Source organism: Chrysemys picta, chromosome 12 (assembly GCF_011386835.1).
Source record: "Chrysemys picta bellii isolate R12L10 chromosome 12, ASM1138683v2, whole genome shotgun sequence".
In the NCBI taxonomy this organism is placed as follows: Eukaryota; Metazoa; Chordata; order Testudines; family Emydidae; genus Chrysemys; species Chrysemys picta.
The window spans coordinates 35,538,693-35,550,998 of NC_088802.1; the positions used below are offsets into that span (position 1 = coordinate 35,538,693).

Below are 12,306 nucleotides of genomic sequence, written 5' to 3' on the forward strand. Positions count from 1 at the left end.
CCCCTGTCAGGGATGGTCTAGGGTTATTTCCCCCGCCTCAGCACAGGGGGATGTACGGGGTGACCTCCCGCGGTCCCTGCCAGCCCCACATTTCTCTGTTTTACCTTTGTTCTAGCTATTTTACCTATGTTCTAGCTTTACCATGAAAGGGTCGGTGCTATCCCAGGATGCTCTGCAGCTGCAGATACAGCAGGGCTAGTGAGCGCTGGCTGCCCTGATGGGAGGCCTTTGCCATCCACACAGCCAGTGCATGAGCGAGGCCCAGGCTGTGGGAGCTACTGCTGGGTTGTAATAAACCACACCCTAAACCAGTGGTTCCCAAACTAGGGGCACTGTTTGTTCAGGGAAAGCCCCTGGTGGCCAGGCTGATTTGTTTACCTGCCGCGTCCACAGGTTTGGCCGATCGCAGCTTCCAGTGGCCACGGTTCGCCACTCCAGGCCAATGGGGGCTGCGGAAAGCGGCGGCCAGCATGTCCCTCAGCCTGTGCCGCTTCCTGCAGCTCCCATTGGCCGAGAGCGGCGAACCGCGGCCAGGGGGAGCTGCGATCTGCCGAACCTGCGGACGTGGTAGGTAAACAAACCGGCCTGGCTCGCCAGGGGCTTTTCCTGAAGAAGCGGTGGCCCAAGTTTGGGAACCACTTCCCTAAACAGACCTACACGATAGGGTGCCTCCCATAGCCCTTCGTTGGCCAGAATTCTAGTCTGATGCTCCCCTGTGTGCAGCCCCGACTCAGTGATAGAGCAACGGGAAATGCTTGTGATGTGGGAAAAGTGTATCGGGTGCTGGCCCGGAGCAGTGTCCTCATGGCACGGCATGGCCCTGCGGGCGCACCACCCTCACCTTCTTTTGGCTGCTCACAAGTCACATGTCCATAGCAGCGCAGAGGTCCTACCTCAGTATCCCCCTAGCTGGGTCCGAGGTATTAAGTCTTAATAAAGCCCACAGGCCTAAACCCTGCCCCTGGGTTAAGGGATTCCTTAGCCCTCATGCTTGGGGCTGTGCAATGGGTGAAGCCTGCATTGCCAGTTCACCAACACTGGGTTCCGGCCCTGCTTTGCAGCACCTCTTCCCTTCTCCAAAGTGGGGTGTATCCCGTCCCCAGCGTGTCTGCTGCACCCTTAAACTCCTGTTTCTTGAAAGGGCCATGCCATGGACAAGGCATGGCTGGCCCCGAGCCCCACTGCTCCTTAAAGGGGCCGGACCACCAGACCATGGTGTTAAATGTTATGGGGTAATTCTGCCCCGGCTGCATGCTCCAGCAGCAGGGGCAGGTGCTCAGCGGAGGGCAGAACTGAGCCCCGCATGTTTGTGGCCCTTACGGTGGGACTCAGTGCTGAGGTATGTTCCCGGGTCAGTGCTCAGCTGTCTGCGCTCATCACTGCCTGCACGGGCTTGGGAACACACGGCGTATCCTAATTCCCAGCCGGAACAAGAGCTCGGGTGCCCTGGGGCACAGACAGTCCAAGGGGAGGGCCCCCCATTAGCTGCTTACTGGCTTTCTGGAGCCCATCTGCTCCTCTGTTTTTCAGGCCCTTGAATGTCACCTTAGTCTTCCAGTCCAAGAGCCAGCGGTTCCTGCGGATAGGTTTAGCGGTGCCCCTCTTCAGCACCGTGGCGACCCTCAGGGCAATGGTGGCAGAAGAAGGCAAAATCACCCCCGATCAGGTGAGTTGGGACCAGACCCTCCCTCCCACTGTCTCAAGCCTGGAGCAGCCAGGTGGCCAGCTACCCGCCCTGCCGAACACACTCCTGGCAGCACTGGGGATGCCCGTTCCGGCCAGGCAGGGCAAGGAAGGGGCCCCCTGCTTTGTCTCAGCCGCTCTGGTGCCAGGACACACTGTGTCGTGCCACAAATGCCAGATGGCATCGCAGCACCAGGCGGTGGGGCGTGAATGGAACCCCCTGGTGAGTGTGTCTCACAGGTGGTACGGGCGTGCTCCAGCCCTGTCAGCCTGGCTCCCAGCTGCTGCAGCTCATGTCTTAGATCCAGAGTCCCCCCGTGGACATGTCCGCATTCGCTGCATTGAGCTGCTGCGTGGAGGCCCCTGTCAACCCCGGGACCCTTTAGTTGTTCTGCAAGCTCGAGGCTCTCCAGATGCAGGAGAGACCGTGGCCACAGGGCGGTTTTCTCCTCGACACCCTTATGGGAGGGAGCTGGGGTTGCTGACTGTTCCCCTGCGCTGCAGGTGATTCTGGTGGAGCTGTCCCCCAGCGGGTTCCAGCGCTCCTTCCACGATGAGGAGGATCTGAATGCCATCGCGGAGGGCGACAGCGTCTACGCCTTCCAGGCCCCGCTGCCCTTCAGCAGAGGCAGCTCATCCCGGCTCTCAGGTACCAGACTGCGTTCGGGTTTGTTCCTTGCAGGCAGGTGGGAACGTGCACGTGGTAAAAGCCGATCATGTCTCCTTCCCCAGCTGTCTCTTCTGAGCGTTGGCGGGAGGATGCTTGACAACAGGCGTTTTCCATCAGCTCCCCGCGCGCTTGGAACAGCTATCGCCCTGCAGCTTTAATGAGCAGAAATTGACGTGGGATTTACTCCACTCTCCCTGGGACTGAGTCCCCGGAGACAGCTCCCCCTGCCCCATATGCAACTGTCCCAGCTTCTGACTTCTGGGCATACCCAGGAAACAATTACGCAAGCTAAACCCAAACCACTGAGCTGAGGGAATGGCAGGTACCTCGTCTGATGGCCTATTAGCAAAAGATGGCGTCTGTTTAAAGGCACAGGGCTTTTTAGACTGAACATGCATGAAACAGAATCTCTCCTGATACAGCCGGACCAGCTGCCCATGAGGCTGTCTCACAATGTGTTAGACACAAGGAGGAAGGTGCGGCTACAGCTCTGGGCTGGGACGCAGGAGATCTGGGGTCAGTTCTAGCCCAGTCACAGGCTCCTTGGGGGAGTCACTCCATTTTCTGGGGATAACGATGCTTAATTCTGGGGATAACGATGCTTAATTCTGGGGATAACGATGCTTAATTCGGGGGGGAGAGGGACAGGGCTCCTCGTCCTGCGTGTGCAGCACCCAGCGCAAAGGGGCCCTGACCTGCCACAATGATTTCGCCCTGATCTTTAAAGCACTGCGCTGCCCGCTCTCCGTGCTTTGATTTAGGGCACACTCTGTGCTGGGGCCACAACTGGCTGAGCCTATGCGATGCAGTGCCGTGGCTGTTCACAGCTTCTTGTCTTCGTGGATGAATACCCACCTCCTAATGCCGCCACCTCCCCCCTGGGCACTGCAGAGATGCCAGCTGAATGGGCCAGGGGCTTAGGGACCATCTCCCTCACCAGAGGGCAGGGCTAAGGAGCCATGGGGGTGGGGGAACAGGCTCTGTCACCACCTGAGCTGTGTGCCTGCTGCAGGCGCAGCCGGAGGACATCAGCCCCACGGACGTCCGAGATGTAGAAGACCTCTCGGGTCACTGGGTCCTGGGGGCCCGGCAGGATTCTGTGTCTGGCCCCTTTCACAGGCCCTGCATTGAGTTCATTCAGAAAAAGGAGGCTGTGCCAGTGAATCGTCCCCGGGGCAGCCTGATGCACAGCCCCTAGTGCAGCCATCAGGACACAGGTGGGCTGCATTCCTCTTGCAGGGCTGGAGACCAGACCACGCTCAGCACCTGCTGCAGGTATGCAGGCCTGCCCATCCCCCCGGGTCTGCAGATGAGTGTTCTAGGACCCAGTGTGAGCCATGCACCCACCCTCCCTTCATCCGAGTCCTCCAGCGCTTCCTCTAATAACCCTGTTATTAACGGGGAGAAGAACTGGAGCGATCGAGCGGCATGCCCAGATTGCCTACGGAGCTGTAGAGGCAGCAGCCTGCTTAATGCTGCTCTAAGAGAGGTGCCGCACCCCCGGGTGTCAATGCAACTGGACCCACCCGTTTGCTCAGAGCCGCGTCTGCGCCACGTCACTCTGCTCGGGGACTGAGGAGAGAACTGGGCCCCTAACGTTCCCTAACAGCAGCTCTTCAGAAGGCCACACTGACAAGTCTTGGTGATGGTTCCTGGGGGAATCTCAGGGAGTTCTGGGCTTTGGAGACTTCTCTGACCTTCTGGGAAGTATCAAGCCCTCATTGCTCTGCAGTTGCCTTCCTCATGGGATTTCCAGGTGGCGTCCGGCTCAGCTGGTGCTTAGGCCCCTCGGCTCCGGGAAGTGCAGAGGGAGCCGTGAAAGCGAGACAGAGCCGTAAGTGATGCGAACGTTTTCAAACCCGGAGAGAGGTTCATTTCGAGCTGCGGGTGGACGGTCAGCTCGGCCCTTGCGGGATTTGCCCTTCCTTGGTTAGGACGGGCCACAGGGCCAGGGGTGCAACCTGCAGTGTGGCAGACTCCAGGGGAGCCTCTGTCTATGGGATGTATGGAGACAGCTCTCGGAAGGCAGGGAGAGACGATGCTGAGACCTGGCTCATGTCTTCAGGCAGAGGGCTCCTTGCTTGCTGTCTGGAGGAAGGTTTGGGATGCAGAGCTGTGTGGCTTAGCACAGAATCCCTGTACTACAGCCATTCCCCTGAGAGCTGCAGAGAAATCCTGCAGCCACCTGCCACAGCGCTAACTTCATGATGCCCAGAGTTAAAGCAGTATCCCTCCAGCACAGCGCCAGCTTCAGGGGAATCCTGAGAGCGGAGGCCACTGCCCATTACACTGTTCCTGACCCAGTTTCACCCCTCCAGCTAACAATAAGGGGAGCTTCAAAGGAAAGCGTCACATACAGCATCCTAATGTCACGCTCATTGGCAAGGCTTGTGCTGGTAATCGGACCCCGGGACTCCCGTTAACAGTGACTTAATTAGACGCCAGCTGGTGTTCAGTAAATGTTTACCTAAGTACACATGGCATCTGGGCAGGGCGTGTGGAACGTCTCCTCGTGCAGACGCCACCCGCGTTCTGATTAGCCGCCACCTGGGCAGCTGCCACCTGGGCTAATGCGTCTGCTTGGTGCCGGAATGAGCCGTGCTGCCGCTTGGAGTGGGCCATGGGCGTATTGGGGCCGATGAAATAAGAACCGACCCAACCGTGGCACCAAATGAAATTTGATCATTTGAAGTTCAAGAAACACCGCCCCCCTCCCAATTCTTTTTCACTTTCACTGCCCCTCTGCATGTCCTGCATGTGCCTGGAAACACATGATCCAAAACTCGGCAAGAAAGGAGCAGCTCGTGGGGCTGCCCAGAAGCAGGATGCTTGTGAAATCTCTGCAGGGAATGTGTTCAGTTTTCCAGATTCCCGGTGGACCGGCGGCAGCCAGACTCCTGATTGCTTCTCCAGGCTCCATCCCCAGGCATGGGAGGTTCCTGCACTGCAGATCGGGTGCTTTGAGGTCCCCACCTCGGGCCTGGGCTGTGCCTGAGTCCAAGCAGAAGGCTCCTAACACAAGTGGAAGTTGCCGTCCTAGGGAATGTTCCCTGAATACTTGCCTCAAGCAAAGGCATGAACAAAGCAATTCCTGCAGCAGCCTCATCAATAATAGATCTAGCCTAATGGAGCTTGTTGGTCTAATTCTTCCTTCCCCGGCAGCCCCCTGGGGAGCAGTGTTTTCAGGTTCTCCAGGAAAGTGCCAGGTGTGTTTCAGAACCGTATGCGGCACATGTGCAGCTGCAGCAGGGCGTGGCGTCTCTGGCACCAGGCCTGGGCTGAGAAGGGACAGCGCCCTCCTGGAGCTAACGCCGAGGAGTGTAAAAATACCAGAGCTCCTTCTCTGGCCAAGGATGACACACCCTGGGGCCGGTGAACAAGGCGGCTGGGGGGACATGGCTTTGCAGCCTTTCATGCCAGGCAGCATAAACTGCTGAGCCGATTCTCTTCGAGTGGCGCACCAGCGAGATCCAAGACATGATGAGCAATCGTGCCCTTCCCTTGCTAGGGAGCTCAGCCCTGTGCAGCAGAAGGCACTAGGCCACGGTTCCAGGACAGCTCCAGAGCTTCATCTTTGCTGATAGCCTTTTCCAGAGGCACCTCACTGTGGTATCTGGGCACCTTGTGTGCATTTATAGATGCCCCCGCCCTTCCCCGTGAGGTGGGAGCGGGGGGGGGGTACCAGAGCCCCATTTCGCAGACAGGGAACTGAGGCCCCGGGGATGTGCCCAAGGTAGCCCGAGGCAGAGTCAGGAATTAGAACACAGATCTCCTGAGGTCCCTCTCTGGCAGGCTTACTGGGCCTGTCCGAGGAGTGATAACAGGCAAATAGCGTGGGGAGGCAGGAGAAGCTGGGCTCTGCCCAAGCCAAGGCTGTGGGGAAGGCGGCCTGTTCCTCTCCCCCGGCTCTCAGGCAGCACGAGGCAGCGTGGAGTTTGGTCTGCGCCCTGCAGTGCGAGAGCAGGACACGTCCCCCTGGCAGTGCCGCTTGTCTGTGGTGGGGAGATGCCACCTGGTGCTGAAGGCTCGGGAGCAGTTCTGATATGGCCCCTCCCCAGGCCGGGACGTTCCCCCAGTTACTCTCCCTCCTGTCCCAGTGCAGAATGACACAGCGTCTCCCCTGGACCAGAGAGCGGAGCCACGGCCACGGCCTGCCCCCCATTGACCTGGGGGTGGGGCAGTAAGTGGGCAGGCATCAGCAGCACCCGGCCCTGCTACGGCCCCTCTCACTGAGGGTCTGCTCTTTTCCTGCGCAGGTCTCGGGCATGCTGAACCTGCCAGCCGGCTGTGACATCCCTGGCACGCTAGAGAGGGACTCGGTGCCCCTGGCAGTTGGTGGCAGGTGGGAGCTGTGGGTGGTTCTTTGCTCTGCTAGCGGCTGGGGGTACTTCCCAGTCACACCTGTTTGCCCACTTCCCTTTGCAGTTTGGCCCAGTCAGGCAGCTCCCTCAGCAGCTGGGCCTCCGGGGGTCTGAGTCCTCCCAGCACTCACTGCAGCCAGGCACGGTCCAGGGATTGGTGCCTGGTTTCCCCTCCCATTCATCCCAGGGCAGCGCTGGTCAGAAATAGCCCTCAGGTGGGCCAGGCCACTGCGAGGAGGAACGGCCGTGGCTGGTGCTGGGAGGTGGGAGCTGAGACCATCTGTTCCTTTGACGGGCTCTTACCTAGGCTTACGACTCAATTGAAGGCTGTGGCCATCCATCACATCCCTCCCAGGTGGCGTGCGGCCGAGCCCGCCACTGAAAATAGCTGCAGGACGAGTGGCGTTAGGGGCAGTGAGGCTTCATCACTGTTCTGGCCTGTTATTAAGATCTATAACCTGGCCATCGCAGCATGAGGCTGCTGAGAAATAGACTTCTCTCCCGCAGCCCAGCCTTCCCTTCCTGGCCAGCTGCGTTCCTCATCCCGGGCACCAAGCTCCTGGCAGTGAGGCACCCGGCTGGGTGAAGGCAGCCATGGGGCACATCCCCTTCCAGCTGTGGGGCACATCCCCTGGCAGCTGTGGGGTACATCCCCTGGCAGCTGTGGGGCAAGTGCATGGAGCAGCTAGTGACGGGAGATGTTTTGGATAGGACCAAGCCTCCCCCTTAGCCAACCTGCAGCAGCGGGTGAGCTCCCCATAGCAGATCCCCTACCCCCAGCTCCTCTCTTTTCCCCCTGCTGCCCCCTGCTGTACCAGGCCCATGAGCTGTACCAGGCCCATTTCCTGCCAACGTACCCACTGGCACAATGCCCTCTAGTGGGCCTGCCGGCACCTCTGACCTTCCTCCCCCTCCCCCGGGCCTTCCTCCCCTTGGAGGACCGATATCCACTGCAGTGTGCCTCTGGCATCCGTCTGTGCCGAGCTGCAAGCAAGGGAGCGGGATGGACATTGCAAAGCTGGAGGTAGCCGGAGGAAGATTATTTGCTGTGGTTGTTCCTGGCAGCCCCAGTCACAGGCCAGCCCCCCCTGGCACCAGGCGATGTACAAACAGAGAACAGCCCCAAGCAGCTGACAGGGACAGCATGCCAGGCTGGGCTCTTCAAAAGTGGAATCCAAGTCCCAGTTCTTGTTTTTAAGCTCTTTTGACTTTATTCAGCTCCCATGAGTGATCTCCAACTATTGTGGGCAGGGAAGAGAGCCCCAGCAGGTCCTGTGGCTATCCCAGTACTGGGCTCCTCGCACACAGCTCTGCCAATGCCCCTCATTCCCGCCCTGCAGGCCCCGTGGCTATCCCAGTCCTGGGCTCCCCTCACACAGCTCTGCCGTGCCCCACACTCCCGCCCCGCAGGCCCCGTGGCTATCCCAGCCCTGGGCTCCCTGCACACAGCTCTGCCAATGCCCCTCATTCCCGCCCTGCAGGCCCCGTGGCTATCCCAGCCCTGGGCTCCCCTCACACAGCTCTGCTGTGCCCCGCACTCCTGCCCCGCAGGCCCCATGGTTATTCCAGCCCTGGGATCCCCTCACACAGCTCTGCCGTGCCCCGCACTCCCGCCCCGCAGGCCCCGTGGATATCCCAGCCCTGGGCTCCCCGCACACAGCTCTGCCAATGCCCCTCATTCCCACCCTGCAGGCCCCGTGGCTATCCCAGCCCTGGGCTCCCTTCACACAGCTCTGCCAATGCCCCTCATTCCCGCCCTGCAGGCCCCGTGGCTATCCCAGCCCTGGGCTCCCTTCACACAGTTCTGCCGTGCCCCGCACTCCCGCCCTGCAGGCCCCGTGGCTATCCCAGCCCTGGGCTCCCCGCACACAGCTCTGCCGTGCCCCGCACTCCTGCCCCGCAGGCCCCATGGTTATTCCAGCCCTGGGATCCCCTCACACAGCTCTGCCGTGCCCCACACTCCCGCCCTGCAGGCCCCGTGGCTATCCCAGCCCTGGGCTCCCCTCACACAGCTCTGCCGTGCCCCGCACTCCCGCCCCCCAGGGGCCTCGCTGAATTAACTGAGCTTTGGCGCAACGGCTCAGTGCTCTGCGCGATTCCGAGGGCCCGACAGTGCCGGAGCAGGGGTCAGTAGATGGCATTTCAAAGAACCAGGCTTGGCATGGATTTCCCCAAGGCAGCAGCTTCTCCTGGCTCTCGATTGATATCCATAAATATTTAATGTTCAGAAGTTATGCGTCAAGCCGTGATGCTGAGAGCTGGGCTCTGGCCGCTGTGCGATCCTGACATTCCCCAGCATCAGCAACCGGGGAGCAAACGGGGCTGCCTCGGCCTCTGCAAAGTCCCCAGTACTGGGACCGGAAGGGCACCAGATAGACTGGCCAGCTCTGTGGAAATGGAAACGTTGCGCCGGGTGTTAAACATGTCGGAGCGTCTGCCCGATGAGTTTGTTTTGCACTGTGGTGCAGAGGCACATTGTCCTGAGTGATGTTTGGGGGCTGGGGGGGGAGGGCAGGGCGAGCACTGCGGGGTTTGTGATTGGCAGGGTGATTGGGAAGGATGAGTTGTTGGTGGTGGCTAGAGAAACCTGAGAGTGCGACGCACATGCTGGACTATTTACCTGACAGCTCTGCTGATGCCCCTCACTCCTGACTCGCAGCCCTCCTGCTATTCCAGCTCTGGGCTCCCTAACACCCAGCGCTGCCTGCGCCCACAAATCTTGACCTCACTGCCCCACCTCCTGCCTTCAGTCCTGGGCTCCCCTCCCGCCCAGCCAATACCGCTCCACATTGCAGAGATTTCTGACAGCCCAGAACGTGTCGTGTCATCTTCCCTTCAGAAATGAGCCCGTGCCACCAGGGGCCTTCCCCAGTGCGGGGCTGCCAGGACCCTGGTTAGGGAGTGGAGCACGCCTGGCCCCTCTCACTTTGCCAGTACCCCTCAGCCCAGGCCTGGCTCTGCTTCGGTCTGCTGTGCTCTGGCGCGTCAGGGACGGGGACAGAGCTGCACAAAGGACCTGGCTGAAGCGACTGGATTAATTTCCCTCGAGGGCTGGATTCTCCTGAGCAGGTGCAGGAGGAATCGCTCGGCTGGGCTGGCGGGGGCAGCAGCAGGGCAGGGACCTGTCGGTGGGATTGGCAGGGGAGCTGGCACTCAAGGGCAGAATGGAGCAGGGAGGGGATAAAAGGTGGAGCCTGGAGAAAGCAGCAGCCCAGAAAGGTTTGCACCAGCGCATCCGGCCTTTGGGGGAGGCGCCAGGGGCGTGACGGTATCAGAATGTGTGGGGTGGGGGAGCAGGTGGCATCCAGTCTCCTGTTCTCTGCCAGGGTTGTGTGTGTGTGCCCAGAGCTCATCTTCATTCTGTCTGGCATCGCTCGGCTAAGTGTCGCCCTGTGGTGTGTGGTTCAGGGGGGCTGGCATTCGGGTGACACCCAGGATGGGCCAGCTGGGTTCTTGTGCCAGTCCCTGCTCTCCCCCACCCCGCCAGCCCCCAAAGTGCTTGTGCTCTGTGCCCACCAGAGGAGAGCTGATTGCCTGCTGCATGACAAGTGCAAAAGGGGTGGTGGGCGAACCACGCTGCTAAATCACTGACCACCCCTACCCCTGCCACGGTCAGCCCCCACCATGGTTTCTAGTTTGTGGGGAGGGGCAGTCTAGTGGCTCTGCAGGGAGAAGGGGGAAAGAACAGCAAAGAGCCTGGGAAGGAGACAAATTCTGCGTGGTTAAAACTCCACCTGCACTGATCAGACATCAGAACCGGAGCTAGCCTCGTGCTTCAGGTGCCAGGTGTGTGTGTGTGTGTGTGTGTGTGTAGATGGGGGGTTTGAAACCACAGGCCGGCGGGAAATCTGGTTCAGCAGCCTCCGGCAGTGTAATTCTGGGTGATGCGGTGTGCGGCCAGTGATTAATTACCTCTCCAAGCTAACCGAGAGTCCCAACATCCTGGCAGTGATTAATTACCTCTCCAAGCTAACCGAGAGTCCCAACATTGGAAAGCGTCAGAGGAGATGGAGCGTACAGCGCTGGGAGCTGGGGCACATGGCAACCAAGCTGCATGGAGCACCTCCTGCTGTCTCCCAACCGTACAGAGACTGAGGGGCTCTGGTTAATTGCCCAGCCCTGATTGTAAGAAGGTCGGGAGATGGCAGGTGCTCCGTGGGCAGGGCCATGCCCTTCTCCTCACCAGCCGTACACCCTGCAAATGGATCAGTGCTCAGCCCGGGACTCTTTTTGATTCCTCCTGCCCGTGGTAGTGCAGGAACGCAGTCTTATTCAGTGGGATTTACCCGTCAGGGCAGGAGGAGATGTACAGGCCCTAAGCTGATCACCAATGCCCCTGGGGGTGCCCATGCCTCACAGACTGGTGAGGAGAAGGGGAGCCCAGCGCTCAGCCAGGCCGGGGGACCGGATCTCCCGAGCTTGCAGACTTGGCAGGGGGAGGAGGAGCCACCGGAGGCCTGCCTGAGACAGCATGTCATTGGCCTTCCATGGTCACCGGCCTGCCAGGAGTTCACTGCCCCACTCTCTTTGGGGTAACAAGTCGGTAACTGTCCCCTGATCGGTGCTTCCATACATGCCCCCTGCAGCGTGCGATGCCGGAGCCCTGACTCGGGGATTCATTCTCTGCCCTCTTGCTCTTGTGTTTCTCCTCTTCAGGCTGCCCCCTCAGCCTTCCATCTTCCCCCAACTCCTCTGATCCTGAAGGCCAGCGACTGCCCCACGCCGGGGCCATGTCCTCGGAGTTCTTGCACCATGGCGGAGGCGGGAGAGTGCTGCTTCTCCTCTGTAACACAGCAGGGACGGGGCAGCAGGCTGCCAGGTATGTCGCTTTGCCTCCATTATATGCCAGGGAATGTGCATCTCATGCAGTTTGGTGCACGCATTGTGCAGCCGGGAGTGCAAACCGGAGGGTGCAATTGCAAATTCATTATGTTTCAATGTGCCCAAATCCACACGGAGAAGTTCCTGCCGGCTTCTCCAGGATCCATTGTGTTACCACACTGGGTGCCTCATGGCGCCTGCCTCCTTGGGACGGAGCAGGCAAGCCATGGCCAAGTCTCTGAATTTCTTGTCTAGTGGTTAGAGCACTGTCCTGGGGCTCAGGAGACCTGGGGGCTGTTCCTGGCTCTGCCACTGGCCTGCTGGGTGGCCTTGGGTAAGTCACTTCACCACTCTGTGCCTCAGTGCCTGGGCAGGGGGACAGTGTGCCAGGCCCTGGGTGGTGGGACTGCAGACTGGGAATGCGGGTCAGCATTGCCAGTCATAGCAGCTGGGACTCATCTGCAAGGAAGGGGGCTCCCAGCCGGGCTGAAGACTTTTTTGCTATTTTCTGTTGGACTTTGAGTGAAGGATTCAGGCCCGGGAGGGGAGTGGAGGGCCAGGTCACTCTGGTTGCCAAAGAAGAGAGTGGGAAAACTGAGGCAGAGCTGCTGCAATACTCTATCTGGCCATGAGGGAGCTCTGTGCCCCCCCCCCCCTCACTCTGGGACAAGGACTCCGTCCCAGCCTCTCCTCTCCCAACAACACGAAGCCATTTACCAAGTACCTTGTCCAATCCCTCTGCTCCCTGTTCACCTGGGTCCAGCCGTGCCG

The 12,306-nt window shown here is 60.0% G+C and overlaps 1 protein-coding gene across 2 annotated transcripts in view; it reads left to right on the top strand.

Annotated features, from left to right (window-relative positions):
• USP43 (ubiquitin specific peptidase 43) overlaps positions 1–12,306 on the top strand; it is a 177,036-nt gene that overhangs the window by 116,805 nt on the left and 47,925 nt on the right. For both annotated transcript variants that reach the window (XM_008164005.4, XM_024101740.3), the window contains exons 5-7: positions 1,531–1,666; positions 2,188–2,332; positions 11,371–11,533. In XM_008164005.4, coding sequence (XP_008162227.3) covers positions 1,531–1,666; positions 2,188–2,332; positions 11,371–11,533 — 444 coding nt within the window. The remainder of the gene's footprint in view (positions 1–1,530; positions 1,667–2,187; positions 2,333–11,370; positions 11,534–12,306) is intronic.